Source organism: Anarrhichthys ocellatus, unplaced genomic scaffold (genome assembly GCF_004355925.1).
Source record: "Anarrhichthys ocellatus isolate YVR2014 unplaced genomic scaffold, GSC_Weel_1.0 scaffold48, whole genome shotgun sequence".
Taxonomy (NCBI): Eukaryota; Metazoa; Chordata; class Actinopteri; order Perciformes; family Anarhichadidae; genus Anarrhichthys; species Anarrhichthys ocellatus.
Genome location: NW_022280078.1, coordinates 83,650 through 97,628, shown reverse-complemented (window position 1 = coordinate 97,628; position 13,979 = coordinate 83,650). Strand labels below are relative to the sequence as shown.

The window sequence follows — 13,979 nt, the reverse complement described above, 5'->3', positions numbered from 1 at the left end:
AAGCAAGTCCAAGCCAAAACAGTTTACAAATAATGAATGATGAATAGATAAATAAAAAACTTTCAGAGCAGCTACAATTAATCAATCAATCAATCTAGTTCATGAGTTCATGCTCACTTTTCAGGCTAGATTACATAATCTTACCTTTCTTGTCGGAGGCATTTTGATAGTAGCTCAGGTAAATTAAACACCTCAAAGCTCAAACTTGTGGAAAAACACAGCCACCTCAGCAGCACCAGTACAACTGACTGCGTGACTGACAGCCAATTCTAAATAAACGTCTTACACCTAGTTTAAAGCAAAAGTAGAAAAAGATTCACTAAACAAATGAAATGCAACATCGTGACATGGTCAAACATCTTAAGTTAAATATATCACATTAAGTGAGAGTACTTTGCATCCCAGAAGGACACGTGCTTTTAATTAACAAATGGGATTTCATAAGTGCCTTTTTTTGATGAGGGCAAACACATTCTGAGTTATGACTACAAGTAAAATAGAAAGCAGAACAGGGAAACAGAAGTGTGAAATGAGAAATTAGACTGAAACGAAAGCTCTGCCAAAAGGCTGAGTAAAAAACCAAATGAGTTTCTTTAATGTTACTTGTTTCCCGGTTTGATTAATCTTTAGCACTTCCTCCGCTGTAATGAATGTTCACTTTATCTCGGAGATGCTTTAGATGCTGTAAGACCAAAATGCAAATGTTACACAGATTTATGGTGGCGGGCGGAGGAGGATTGCACATGCGGGCTTTTACGGAGTCTGTACAAACTGGAGCCCAAATGACAACTGGAATTGAGGGGAAGAGGTAAATTAGACAAAGTGCCACCGAGCTAAGAGCCTCAAAGTGTCACTTAATGAAACATTAAAGGATTTAAGGGTCAGGAAAAAACAAAAAGACGGAAACTCAAAGAGAAAAGACTATTTTCTAAGAAAGAGTCTTTTCTGCTCTAAGAAATAGAGCAGAGCATAATAAAGGGAACAAAAACAAATGCTGTTATTCTTCCCTCTCAATATCACTATTTCTGCAGCTTTGCTGAAATGCTGTTATGTCATTTCTTGGTCTTGCTGATTCTTTTGTTCTAACATGACTTACAATGGAGGATGCTGTGCTCTGCCCCCATTTTTTTTACTGCATATTACATTGTGCATGAACCGCAGAGCTTGAAAAGACTACTTGCATCTCAGATATGAAGTACACTCCATATCATATGGCAGGACTTAATCAAGCTTGTATTCAATATGAACTTTCTGCTCCTTTTTTATCTGTCTAGGGATGTCTAGGGATTCTCCCCGAAACTCGGTTCTAAAGGGGAACCGATAAGACAGTAGCAAATACCCGGAGTATCGATAAGGTCCAGAGTTAACGGTTTTACTATCGTTACTTTGGAAGTTACGGAGTAAGAAAAAAAAGCAGCGACCTCCCTTTAAACCTCCTCTCTCTGTCTCGTCTTTGCACGAGGGGCGGAGTTGTGCTTTACTCTGACTCTGACACACACACACACACACACACACACACACACCGACTCCAGCTCAGTACAGTGTGAGACACACATCATGGCAGAGAGAAGAAAAAGATCGAAAGTGTGGCTACATTTTACTTGAGTAGATGCTGATAACTGTCGTCGTCTCAAATGCAATAGAAGTAAGACAAGTATCATACCAGCAATCTATAAAAACCTTTGGCCAACAAGCAGAACATCAATCTGCAAAACTGTTTTCCACTGTTTGGCGAGCAGACGACCATCCTCGTCCACTGCAGGTAACGTTAGTTTTGCCAAAGCGGTTTGATAAAAAGAACAGTCTACCTGTTACTTAGCTAATGTTTAGCTGTGACTGTATTTTAAGGATTTAGGAACGTTTTGTAGATGCTGAGGCTGCAGAAATGACCCAGCACATCCCCCCTCCCTCTACCATTAATTGTCTTTGTATTTCACAAAATAATCAAGCGTATCAATAAGGAACCGAGCCAATAGGCAATATCGTTAAGAGTACTAGTATTAATAAAAGCCTAACGATAACCATTTCTACTCTCACCGCTTTCATACAGCATTTTCGGCCGTAGAATGCGGCTGTTTTAGCTGAAAAGCCCTCTGGTGAACGTAGTTGAGTATTTACGAGCTAAAGTCACATATTTCCCTCAGGAGTTGGTAGAGACCAAAGACGGAGCTAAATGAGAGTGGATATTGAACTTGTGTGCACCAGAAACAAGACTTCAAGTGAACAATAACATTGCTCTGTAAAAGCAACTGTTTGCTAGTTAGCAAACAGTTGCTTTTACAGTGGCGACCATGAATTGCAATGTCCCCAGTTTGATTGAGGCAGCTGCAGCTCTAGATCCCTCCTTACCTGTCATCTCTCAACTGTCTTTAATAAAGGCATAAAAATGCCCCAAAAATACTTTTTTAAAGTGAACAGCTGTGAAAGGCAGAGAGTCTCGTACCCTTGAAACCGGTTGCAAAGTGTGTGTACTGGTTGAAATTCAACTCAAGCCATTATTTCATCTCACTTGTTCAAATTATCTTCAGCTAGTTTTCCCAACGTTCCCCTCTAATCCTCCCTATTTGTCAGACACACTTTCACTCCTTCTCCTCTGTGTCAGTCGGTGTCAGTCTCCCTTTCTATCAGTTCCTTTATATGCAGACCTCTCTCCGAGGTGTCAGTGGCCTGTACCTTTCTCTACCTGTTTGTGCCTTCAATAGTCAGATAGACATCTGGCTTGTCGAGGTCATTTATTCAACAACCTCGCTCATACGCGTGGGGCGTGTCACCATGGCAACAAGTCTCGCTCCTTTTCCTCTCTGTTAAATGACTCTGTAGCCGATAGTTATCTCTCTCACCTCGGGTCCAGCTCTCTCTATACGAACACTATAAGTGCATGTTGTTACACATGAACGGTAGTGTACCATTTATAGAGAATAAAACCGCCAAAATGTTGTCTGACGACAGAGGGACTTTGTCAAAATCTGATCTGCCTCCAATATGTTAAAAAGACATTTATTCATGTAACATCATCAGAAAATATTTTGCATCAAAAGTATTCATACCGGCAGCGATAGGAATCTGTGATAGGCGCATCAATTAAAGGTTCAAATAGCTTTGTGCAGACAGAGGACCAATCGGACCGTTTAAGTTAAATTGATGTTGGCCTAAGACACAGGAAGCTGTTCTATTGAGGTTCCTTTTAGCAAAATGCTCTGATTGAATTTGCCTCTTGTTACGCAGCATGTACGTCTCGGGCTTTTAGTGTGAAAGGTAAGAACGGAAGGAGTGGATCTGCGCTGCCTTTGTAAACTTTGTTTCTCCTTTCAACCTTAACAGTCTATTGAGCCTCCATGCTGTTGTACACTATAGTGTACGTTTGGGATACATCTGTTCTGCAAAACGGGATTGGTTGAAGCCTTTATTCCAGATGCAAAGTTAAAAAATTTGACGTTCTGAAAAATATTTCTGTCGCTTTTTAGCTGCATAATATTCACATACTGTGTGAAAGTACTCACAACAAAAAAACTGTTCAAAAAATGATATTGACATGCAAATTAATCACACAAAATAAAACCGTCCCTGGTGTGTGACGGCCTTTACATGCACACACAAACACTGTTTGAAATCAACTCTTTGGAGAGTAACATTCTAGGGGCACTAGTTGAACGTTTGTTGTTAAAATGTTTTAACAATGTTAAGTGTATGTGTGTGTGGTGAAAGGCTGCAGATTTAAAAAACTCTCATCGTCGAAGTCCACAGCAGGGGTTGTTTGTGTGTATTCAATGGTTGTGCTGACATTTGTAGTGATGCATTTGAAGTAAGGGTCTATTTAAATGTGTTTACTTTACTATACGCACACACGCACGCGCACACACACACACACACACACACACACTTATTGTACTGTCGAGCCAGTTTTGCTGGATGGTTTGCACAATATGCTGGTTTGGTGCAAAATAAACACCATCTCTGTGGCCTGACACACACACACACACACACACCACACACACTGAAAGACAACCATCTGTTCCAATAGTCAGTCCAGTTTCCTGCCAAGTTGTTATCAGCTGATTGGCAGGAGAGCACACCCAAAAGACGCCAGCTTGACGCAGACAGGCGGGACAGGCTCCGTCCCACGACATCTCAAATCACAGTTTAAGCACTAAAGCATTAAATGAAACACACAAGGCAGGTGTACCTGGAAACTGTCAAGACTGCATCCAGTATGACTTTCCAGTACAGCTGGGCCATACAAACAATATGAACAGTTTTCACAATGGAACATTTTCTCTGTCAGAAAATTTGAAACTTTGATATAATGTCCATAAGTTACATTGCGTGACAACTTACAAATAACCCGATCCCAACACAGAAACAAAGCTGTTTCTAACCAATCACTTAGCAGTATTACAGGAACTGAAAAATTGGTTGAGTAGCTTAAAACACCACTTTCTTTTGATGTCTGAAGTTGGATGGGAGAGAAACACTCCCTTTGAGGAAACTATTTCATGTCGGCACCCAGATCAGCAGCTACATAGTTACAACATGGAAAGATTGTGGACAAAATGTGGAGATACGCTGGCTACTTAATGTCCTGTTTGGTCACGCAGTGGATGATACAGTATCAGAAAGAGCCCGGCTAACGCTATTTAAAGTGACACGAAGCAGATGGGTTAAGAAAAGGGAAAACCTGTGCCGTCATGGACAGGAAATACCATGACCTAAGTTCATCACCTGAAGCATAAGCACGTGCATTCTCACCAGCAATTAGACCCATCACCAGAAACACTAACAAACTGTAACATCAGTATAGTGTTGCCTCCGTTACTACTTCACACATTTTTTTAATAGCAAAAGACATGGTGCCAATGGGTGCTGTCTAATTTATGGATCTAATTAGATATTCTGTTTTCTGCTCGTATGATTTTTTTGTGTCATGTTTCAGGTTGTGAATCTCCTATGAGGTCATTTCAAGCTGAAACGCAACTAATTTATACCGTCATGAATATACAATTTACTCAACGTATCAACTGATATGAAACCTATTATTGCAATAAAATATTTTGTCATATCTTCTTTCTGGTTTGGTTTTTCAAGGGCAGCAATTGCAAGCTCGATGTCTTTTAAGAGATCGACAGAAATGACTGGGAAGATTTCGCCGTAATTCCTTCTGCAGTGGCAATCAACAGCCCTGTAATATTGTCAGATTTAATCACTGTCTCCCATGAATCTTTTCTGGCATTCTATGCACACAAATATGATGTGAAGAAAAAGTATTTCTGTGCAAAAGAGACACCGACACCAAAGGCAATGCTCAAATTGAACGCATTTCACTGGAGATAGATAGACTACTATTCATCAGTCCCTTCTGTGTTCTCTATCTCTTTCAACTCTCACAGTTTTTACCTTTCTGTCCTTTTTTTTACTTCCTTGTCAGTCCAATTCTCCAGAGGGCTCTGCTGTACTTTCTTTATCTGCCTTGTTTCCTTCCTTCCAGATGCCCCTCTATCTTGTCGACACTCTCTGGCAGTTCAGGACTAATTTGCAGTAGACTAATCTGGCTGGAACACGCTAAAGTAATTAACATGGGATGAAGCGGCCTCACTTATCATTTCACCATATGTACATACATCACACACACACATGCTCACACGCCCACCCACCCCACACACACACACTCTTGCACACACACAAAATGGATGAGACTCTACAGGCAGAATAAGAAATGATGGGTACTACTTCGGAGAGGAAATGGGGAAGGAGGCCAGATATAAAAAGGAGGTAAATGAGGTAGAGGAGCTATTTCTGTGCCATGTTCACCCAAGTCTGCTTCTACTAATATTGACATATGGAACATCTCACCCTTGGGCAAAAATACATCTGGAAATGTATACATTAAACAGCAAGGACTGCCAGAAATGACACACTTACACATAATACCTTAAACGCTTTCAACAGAATTGACTCAGCATTATCGTCCACCATGTTTTGTAAAGCAGGCCAGCACTTAAATATGGCACATTTGTCTTAGTGAATGAAAAACAAAGAGAATGGATATGCAAATATTTTGTTCAAAATATAATTTCAATACCATATTTGTATCACGCACAAATTATTATAGAATTAAGGTTGAAACTAAATTCTAGCATGCTTGGTGATACCTTTGTGTTGTATGTTTTGTGAGATATTTGCCCACTGCTATAGCATGTTTGCTACGGTTGATGAGAAGCATATTTGCTGGATATTGATTTGCTGTCACAGCGGCTCATTGACTTGTGCTACAAAACAATATGACATTTGTGTGCAGCATGCAACAGTGTTTGCTGTAGCAAGGTCATCAGAACAGGTTTTAAATAAGGAGAATTAACACAGCACACATGCCTCTTCATTTTTCACAAGCACAATTTGGACTGGCACAGCCTCATTAATGCACAGATTTACCTCGGCACACGTTGCCATTGTCTGGTTCATAACCCGCTCTGCAGCTGCAGCTGCCGATGGGTACCATCCACTCTCCGTCTCCGTTGCAGTAGAGCTTTATGGGCACGTCTACCTCCTCAGCGTTGGGGATACAGTTTCCTCTAGCGATGACTAATGAAGTGGACTCTGCTCCAGTCAGTGTCTGCAGAGAGTCAGAATCATAAAAATATATATATACTTGAATGTCTGTATACATGCTGCACCAAAGTCTGATGAAAAGAGCACCACAGTTTTCAGTTAGTTCTGGTCCATACCTCTGGGAAAAAAGCAAAGTTCTGCACCACACTGGGGCATTTCTTGTAGAATACTCTGACAGCCAGCAGGGACATGCAAGCACCGAGATCCTGGAAGGCCAAGTGGAAGCCTTTGCCTTTGGACAGTGGCCCGAAACTCCGCACTTCTGTGTTCACCTTCATTAGCCTTCCCCCGAAATCAACCTGGGAGAAACTCTCATCTGCTGCGATGGTGTCCACCTTACAGTGACAGAGACAGACAGAGGGAAGGATGGGCGTGGCAAAAGAAAGAAAAGAGAATTATTTAAGGTTCTTCTGTCCCCGTTTCTTGGTTCTTAATTAAGATTCACTAAGTAATGTTTGAATCTGCTGTATAATATTGGATAAATGCTGTATGACCACATACTGTATCAATTCATTATTTTAGAATTTAGTCAGAATTTAACCTTGATGATAGGAGGCTGCTAGGAGATTTCCAACACTTGGATGCTCTCCAACACTCTGATTAATCAACACAAACAGTGTGAAACTACACGGAAACTTGATTCAGTTTGGTTAATTGAAAAGCCGCAAACACACGAGGCAGTGTCAATTACATTTTTAGGAGATAATTATTACCAAAGAGCACTAGAAAAAACACATCCAATCAGTAAGTAAGTGTTCAATTCTAACACCTAGAGGAAATTTGAACCTTGTAGACTTTGTTCAATAAAATCAGCATTTGTTGTGATCCGCTTCTGGACTATCGATTCATTTTTGGATCTGTGCAGTGTTTTCTTTCGGATTGCATATTGTCACTTTCCTGTGAAAACAATGTATCTCCAAAATGACAACATTTCCTAGGCTAGGGAAAAATAAATCCTGGTGTAAACTCTGTGACGGAGACATTTTCAGATAATCTAATGGGTTCTCCAATCCAATGTACTGAATTAGCACAGGTGTCAGATGTCTAGCCTCTGTGCTACATTTTCTCCAGGGTGAACTGATTAAGGCCATGTGTACTACAGCACTTAGCACTCCCATGTTAAATGAAAAAAATGAGGGTGTTTAACATTAAGATTACCGTCCAAATTATACTTTGAAATGCCAATTTATAATCCAACAACACACTTTTCTTCTTTTCTGGACTCATTACCTTAAGAAAAGGGGCATTGGCCCAGTACTCCACCCCTTTGATGCCCGCTGACACGGCCCTTTCAGTCTCCAGGTAGTACAGGTTGAACGTCTCTTTGCAGGAGCCCAAGACGCTGGGGATGGAGGCGCAGTCGCGTACGGTGAAGCGGATCTCCACGTAGATGCGTTGCGCCGCCCGCCGATCGATGTAAGTCGTGAGGAGCCAGTTGTTCTGGCTGGGCTCAAACACGTTGCACACCTGGTACGTCCTGATGGTGTTGAGGTTCTCATCATAGCCGCTCACCTCCTCCCACTGGGGAATGTATGAGTGTGTGTGTGTGTGTGTGTGTGTGTGTGTGTGTGTGTGAGGACGGGGCAGGGGGTACGGATGAGAGGGGAGGCCAAAATGATTAATGGGTTTACCAAGACCTGACACAAATTAAACTTTCTTTTTCCCTCCCTACCATTTTGTCTCTCTCTCTCTCTCTCTTCCTACCTCCCCAAGTCCCATCCTCATTCGCTTTTTTTCTCCCCGCTACCTTGTTCTTTTTTGAAGAGGGACAACCATTCATCACAATTAGAGCCGCTCACCTCAAACACACACACACACACACACACACACACACACAATTGTAACGGGCTAGTAGCCAAGCCAGCATTTACAAAAAAATCAAAGGAGTTCAAGAAAGTGGGTGGAAGACTCTGTTCTATTTCCTCTTATTCCATTTTATTTGATCTATTCTATTAATTTGCAGACTCTTGTAAGCTACACCTCCCTGATCTATTGGAGTCCATTCTGTTCTGCATCAATAGCGGTTAATTGGTGTCACCTTGCAACTGTAATTAGGATTTTGACAGACTCCTTATTAGAGCACTGTAAAGTGTACTCAAACTGCTTTCCCCAAGGGTACACATACACATTCGTACGACTACACACAAGCACATCACAGCTCTCCACATTGTTCTTACTCCGTTGGCAGGGAACGATATCCAGCCAAGCTCAGCTGTCGCTGTCCTTGTATCCATCACTGTCTCTGTCAGACAAAAAGAGAGACAGACAAGGAGAGAGGTGAAAAGAGGGAGGTATGAGTTTAATTAACAGTCCGCTCAGACACCAACTTTAGCACTGCATAGTGATGCAGGTCATTTCTATTCATAAAATCCCGCTTTACTCTGTTTTCTGTAATGCTTCTCCCCTTTGTTTTCTCTCCATCCTATCAAAAAAGAGATAATAGCCACAAATAAACCTAAACAAATAAACAAAAGTAACAAGGAAACAGCTTTGGAACAGCTGTAATAGTTGGCGACAACAGGGGACGGTTAGCAGCAGAGCGCAGTTAGCATTAGCACTAGCAGACAGCAACAGAAAGCAATTACCGGCAACATTGTCTTACGTCAAGTAAAGGCCAAGGGTGAGGGTGAAGGCGGCGGCAGTATCATTTTAACCACTATTTAAATAATAACTACATTCAGGATAAATCAGTCAGTGCCGGCAATAGCAATTAAATAGACAACTACATCATGTGAATGTGTGTAGGTAGCCCTCAGCTGATGTGGGTGCCACTAACGACCACATGTCCCCACCTGAACCTACATTATCAGCTTCATCTGCTACAGTAATCTCACATACTAACCTGATTAAATCACAGCAGGGAGACACACTGAGCGCTGTACACACACTGCATCGCTAAGCTAAATGTTCCCTCTCAGACGGCAACACAGATGAATGCAAAGCTAGCCGACTTGACAAAAACAAAAAAAACAGATGTCAACATTAGTTTCTGTCTGGTATGTAGATGCAATGTAGATCCAATGCAGGCTGGAAAATTAGAAAATGAGAGAAATTTCATGAGAGAAAAAATGATTTACGCGCCAACAATGTCCATTCATATTAATGTTGAAATGGCAACCTACAGTAAGTAAAGGAAAACCACATGATATCTAACATGTAGGATGGAGGTTATGGGAGACACTTTTCATTACATATTGGTAGTTCTAGTTCAGACAGAGGAGCAAGATGGCAATCTATAAAATGTGCATGAAATGCTACTTCTCCTGCAACTAAAAGACTAGACGAAAAGTAAAAAAACTAAATAATATTTGAACCACACAGGAAGCTGTTGTATAATTTTTAAACACCATTTTGCTCAGGCGGTTTCTTAGCTCTCCTACGTTACTTGTGGGTGAAATAAGCCGCTGTATGCAAAATTGACAGGAAGCGGACCGGCTGTGACGCTCAAGTCGACATAAGTTAGTTGGCATGCTGACAATACAGACCTCAACACATAGTCCTTTGTAATAAAACATAGTGAGAAGATTCAACGACATCACACCACGAGGCAGCCACAGGCAAACAGCCCCCTTGATTCTTGACATGCTCTCCTCCTCTTGCACCCTTTCAATCCGTCACCCTGCCTCTCATTATCTCCCTCCCTCCTCCTCCTCACATCCCCCCCACCTTCATCCTCTCCTTCACTCTACCTCCCCGTCTTTTATCTCACCCTCTACCTTGGGTGCTTCTTTTTCTTGCCAGCGAGCGAGCCTAATTACAGCAGAACCCAGTTTTCCAGCTCTCCCTTGGGAGAGAAGGTCGTTTGTGAATATAAAAATGCTTGTCACACGAAAATGTGGTTGACTGTCAAAAGTCTTGGACCAAAGCTTATTCAAACGGTGACAATTGTCACCATCTAATTTGTAGCTTCAGTGCGTTTAGTGGCATGTTGTCAACAAAGATTTTCAAACACCAATCCACAGCAGAATATAGACTTAATATAGTTTATTTCTGCCTTGCATATTTTGCTTGTTCAGAGGTCTTTGAAGTTTGGGTTTAAAAAAAAAAAAAAAAAAGAGGCTTAAAAGAAAAATGGTAATATCGAGAGAAAACAATGTTGACAGAGGAGATGTTGGAATAGCTCATGTAGTCTTACAAGCTATACCTTCCAGCAGAGAAGACGGGATTTGATACAGGGCTTTGCTTGAAGAATAGAACAACGTCTGTGCAGTGTCATACTCCACCACACCACCATATTTCTATTTCAAGAACAGGGTATTCAAGGCATATTCTAATGCACTTTTAGCATATACAAGCTGTGCTGGTATACGTATATTGAAAATTGATTGCACCACAATGCCCAGGAACTCTTGGGAGACCTCTGTGATTCATCACTTCATGTTATTGCATACTGTTCACAGCTTGAGCATTAAGAACAAGTGCAGGGCGAGTAATGTGGGTGTACACATTGAAAAGACTTCTTATCATATATTCAATAAATTAATGAAAATATGAAACTGATTATGTTTATTTTGTTGATTAATCTATTTTATTAAATCTCACATTGAACATTGAAAATCTCTTGTATCCTGACCATTACAGCAGCACCTCATCAAACTAAAATAGGAGGAGTCTCTTTCTGGCTGGCTGCTCTTTGATTTTCTCGACAACCGTTCATCCAGTCGACTTCATACTTCCAGTGTGTTGAGTTCCAGTGTCGAGTGTTATCTTTTGAGAACGAGATATATTAATTAGTAGTGTCTTATGTACACACATCAAATGACAAATGATGCAACGAAGAGGTTCTCGAGAAAGCTGTAAATAACAATCCCGGAGGCCAAGCAATCATTTCCAACCATTCGAAACGGGCACATTTTGAACAAGGACCGCACTAGTTACCTATAAAACGTCAAGGTTTCAAACATGGAACATCTGAAAATGCTCCTCATAATTACCCAAAGCGCAGGGTAACATTCTTACACTGTTCGTTTTGTCGACCAGTGTAAGAATATTTCATTTGCGCATATTTCATTTGCGATCAAAAAAAAAATTGTGTGCCTATCTGACCAACTAGCATCCAGTTACCCCCGTTATTTATAGCATTCCCAAAATCCCCAAACATCCTACAGAACCCACTCTCAGGCCAATAGTCTCAGGAAGAGGCTCTGTCAATAAGTACCCTATCTTGTAGACAGAAAAGATGTACTGAATGTTCTGAGTGATTGCACTTTGAATGAGAACAGAAAACTGGTTTCCCTTGATGTAGAAAACGTATATGGTTGCATTCCCCATGAAGAGGCTTTGAACTCTACCTTTAATCGATCCGAGACACAAACAACCCAAAATCCAACCAAAGCATTCCTATTGAACTGCAACACCTCGTTCTGAGTCGCTGTGCTAATAATCTGTAACTATGCCATACAAATACAACTGGTACCTCCAAGAGAAATGGACTGCAATGGGGACAGTGCCCTCTGTGGCGGGATTGGTTGGGGGAAAATGGAAAGAAACGGTTATACATCACCCCAAAAACAACCCATATCACTCAAAGACAAAGCTATACAAATGGTCTGTTTATGGCATTGTGTTATGTTGGGAGGGGGTGCAGGGGGAATAACAGCTCCAGTTTCCTGAAAACAACCTGTGAATACAGCACTGCCCAAATCAATCACTTGAACTTGACCGTGCAAGCAGATGAAACTGGAGCCATACTTCCATCTACAGAAAAGACAATGCAACTCAATATTGCATGCTGCTAGCAATCATCCCAGTAAAATATAATCCCAGTTGGTCAATTTTTGAGGTTAAAACACAACTGTTCATACATAACATCAGACAGCCCTGCATCTTGTAAACACCACCTCTCGCTCTAATCTCTTATCTAATGAGCAAAAAAACAACAACAAAGAATTCAAGCCTGGCCTGTTTCTCTGCAGAATACGACCATTGTGCTTTACAGATTAAAGAGGCACTCAGGAGACACCGGCATGTGTTTCAAGCAGAACCACTTCTGCTTGAAACAATGCAAATCACTTGCCCTTTCACTCATTCAGGACAGCACCCACAATTAAAAGTATTGTCACGTACAAAGATATGACTCAAAACAAGACCACATGGCTGACAACAACTGGCATGTGTGTCCATGTGGGAACTGCGTCTGCTGCAGCAAAACAACAAGCACAGAATCGATCAATCTTCCCCACAAAGGGAGGAAAGTTCCCGTCCGCTAAACTGTAAATGAACACATCTGATCTATATGTTACTATGTCCCTGTGGTGTGGCATATGTCTGAGAAACTGAACAACGCCTGAAACACTGAATATCTGAGCATAAAACTGCAATCTGCACAAGCAGAATGGAATATGCAATTGCAAAACACTTTGCTGAAGCAAACCTACGCCGACTACAAATGTGAACACTGACCTCTTGATGATATATGATCATCAGTAATACCAGCCTATAATTAAACATTTTGAAAAAATATTTATTTTGATTCAAGTGTCCCCTTTTTTATTTGAACAGTAACACAATGAAGGCCAGAAACAGTGTTTTGTGGAGCTCAATATTGTATGTAATGGTTTGGATCAAATTTGATTATGAGCTTGTGATTGGTCCCTGTATCTAGAGCCATGGGAAAAGAAAAGTGATTGGTTCCTAAATAATTGAATCCAACACTCGGCTGTGTTTTAACTCTGCCCTCGTGTTTATTACTGAACTGAATGTGTTTACATCAAGCGCTCTGAAGAAGGCTTCGTATTGAAACGTATAAGCATATTTTGAGTCAGTTAAACAAGTGAAATGCGAGCATTTTGTCCTTTTTTGCAAAATGATCCATTGACTGACTCATTTTCTTTCGATCGACAATTCATTGGCTGATTTTCTTCTTATCTTTGTACAATTACAAGGAGTACGGGCACAGTATAACCAAACCATATCTGCAAACCTGCCTTGTGAATTCTCATTTTAAAAGAGAAGAAGTCTACGCTTGGCTTATTAGAGTGCACACTCATCAGTCTAATTAACGGCACACAGCACACACCTCTTTGTGCATGATAGGGTATACTCTCCGATCAGCCTAATTACTTTTGACATATTGGAGGCTGTGATAGCAGTGTGCCCACCTCCCCCGCAGTGCTGCGCCTCCTCAAACAAATCCACACACCACTGAACAAAACCAAAACCGTTGTATGGCAGAGGAAACAGCAGGTAAATCTGTACGATATTGTAGCAGTCAAAGAGGCTGTTAAATCCTTGTTGTGGCCCAAGAGGGAGGAATAAAAGTATTTCCATCACAGACGCTGAATTAGAAGTAATTTTACTGTTTCACTGCCAACTCCTATTTCTTTTTTGTCTCTCTCTCTCTCTCTCTCTCTCTCTCTCTCTCTCTCTCTCTCTCT

At 41.1% G+C, this 13,979-nt stretch overlaps 1 protein-coding gene across 1 annotated transcript in view; it reads right to left on the bottom strand.

The window, feature by feature from the left end:
* LOC116395704 (ephrin type-B receptor 1-like) overlaps positions 1-13,979 on the bottom strand; it is a 76,007-nt gene that overhangs the window by 39,434 nt on the left and 22,594 nt on the right. The window contains exons 2-5 of the mRNA XM_031869780.1: positions 8,781-8,845; positions 7,834-8,124; positions 6,720-6,938; positions 6,427-6,607 (exon numbers count right to left, since the gene is read on the bottom strand). Coding sequence (XP_031725640.1) covers positions 6,427-6,607; positions 6,720-6,938; positions 7,834-8,124; positions 8,781-8,845 — 756 coding nt within the window. The remainder of the gene's footprint in view (positions 1-6,426; positions 6,608-6,719; positions 6,939-7,833; positions 8,125-8,780; positions 8,846-13,979) is intronic.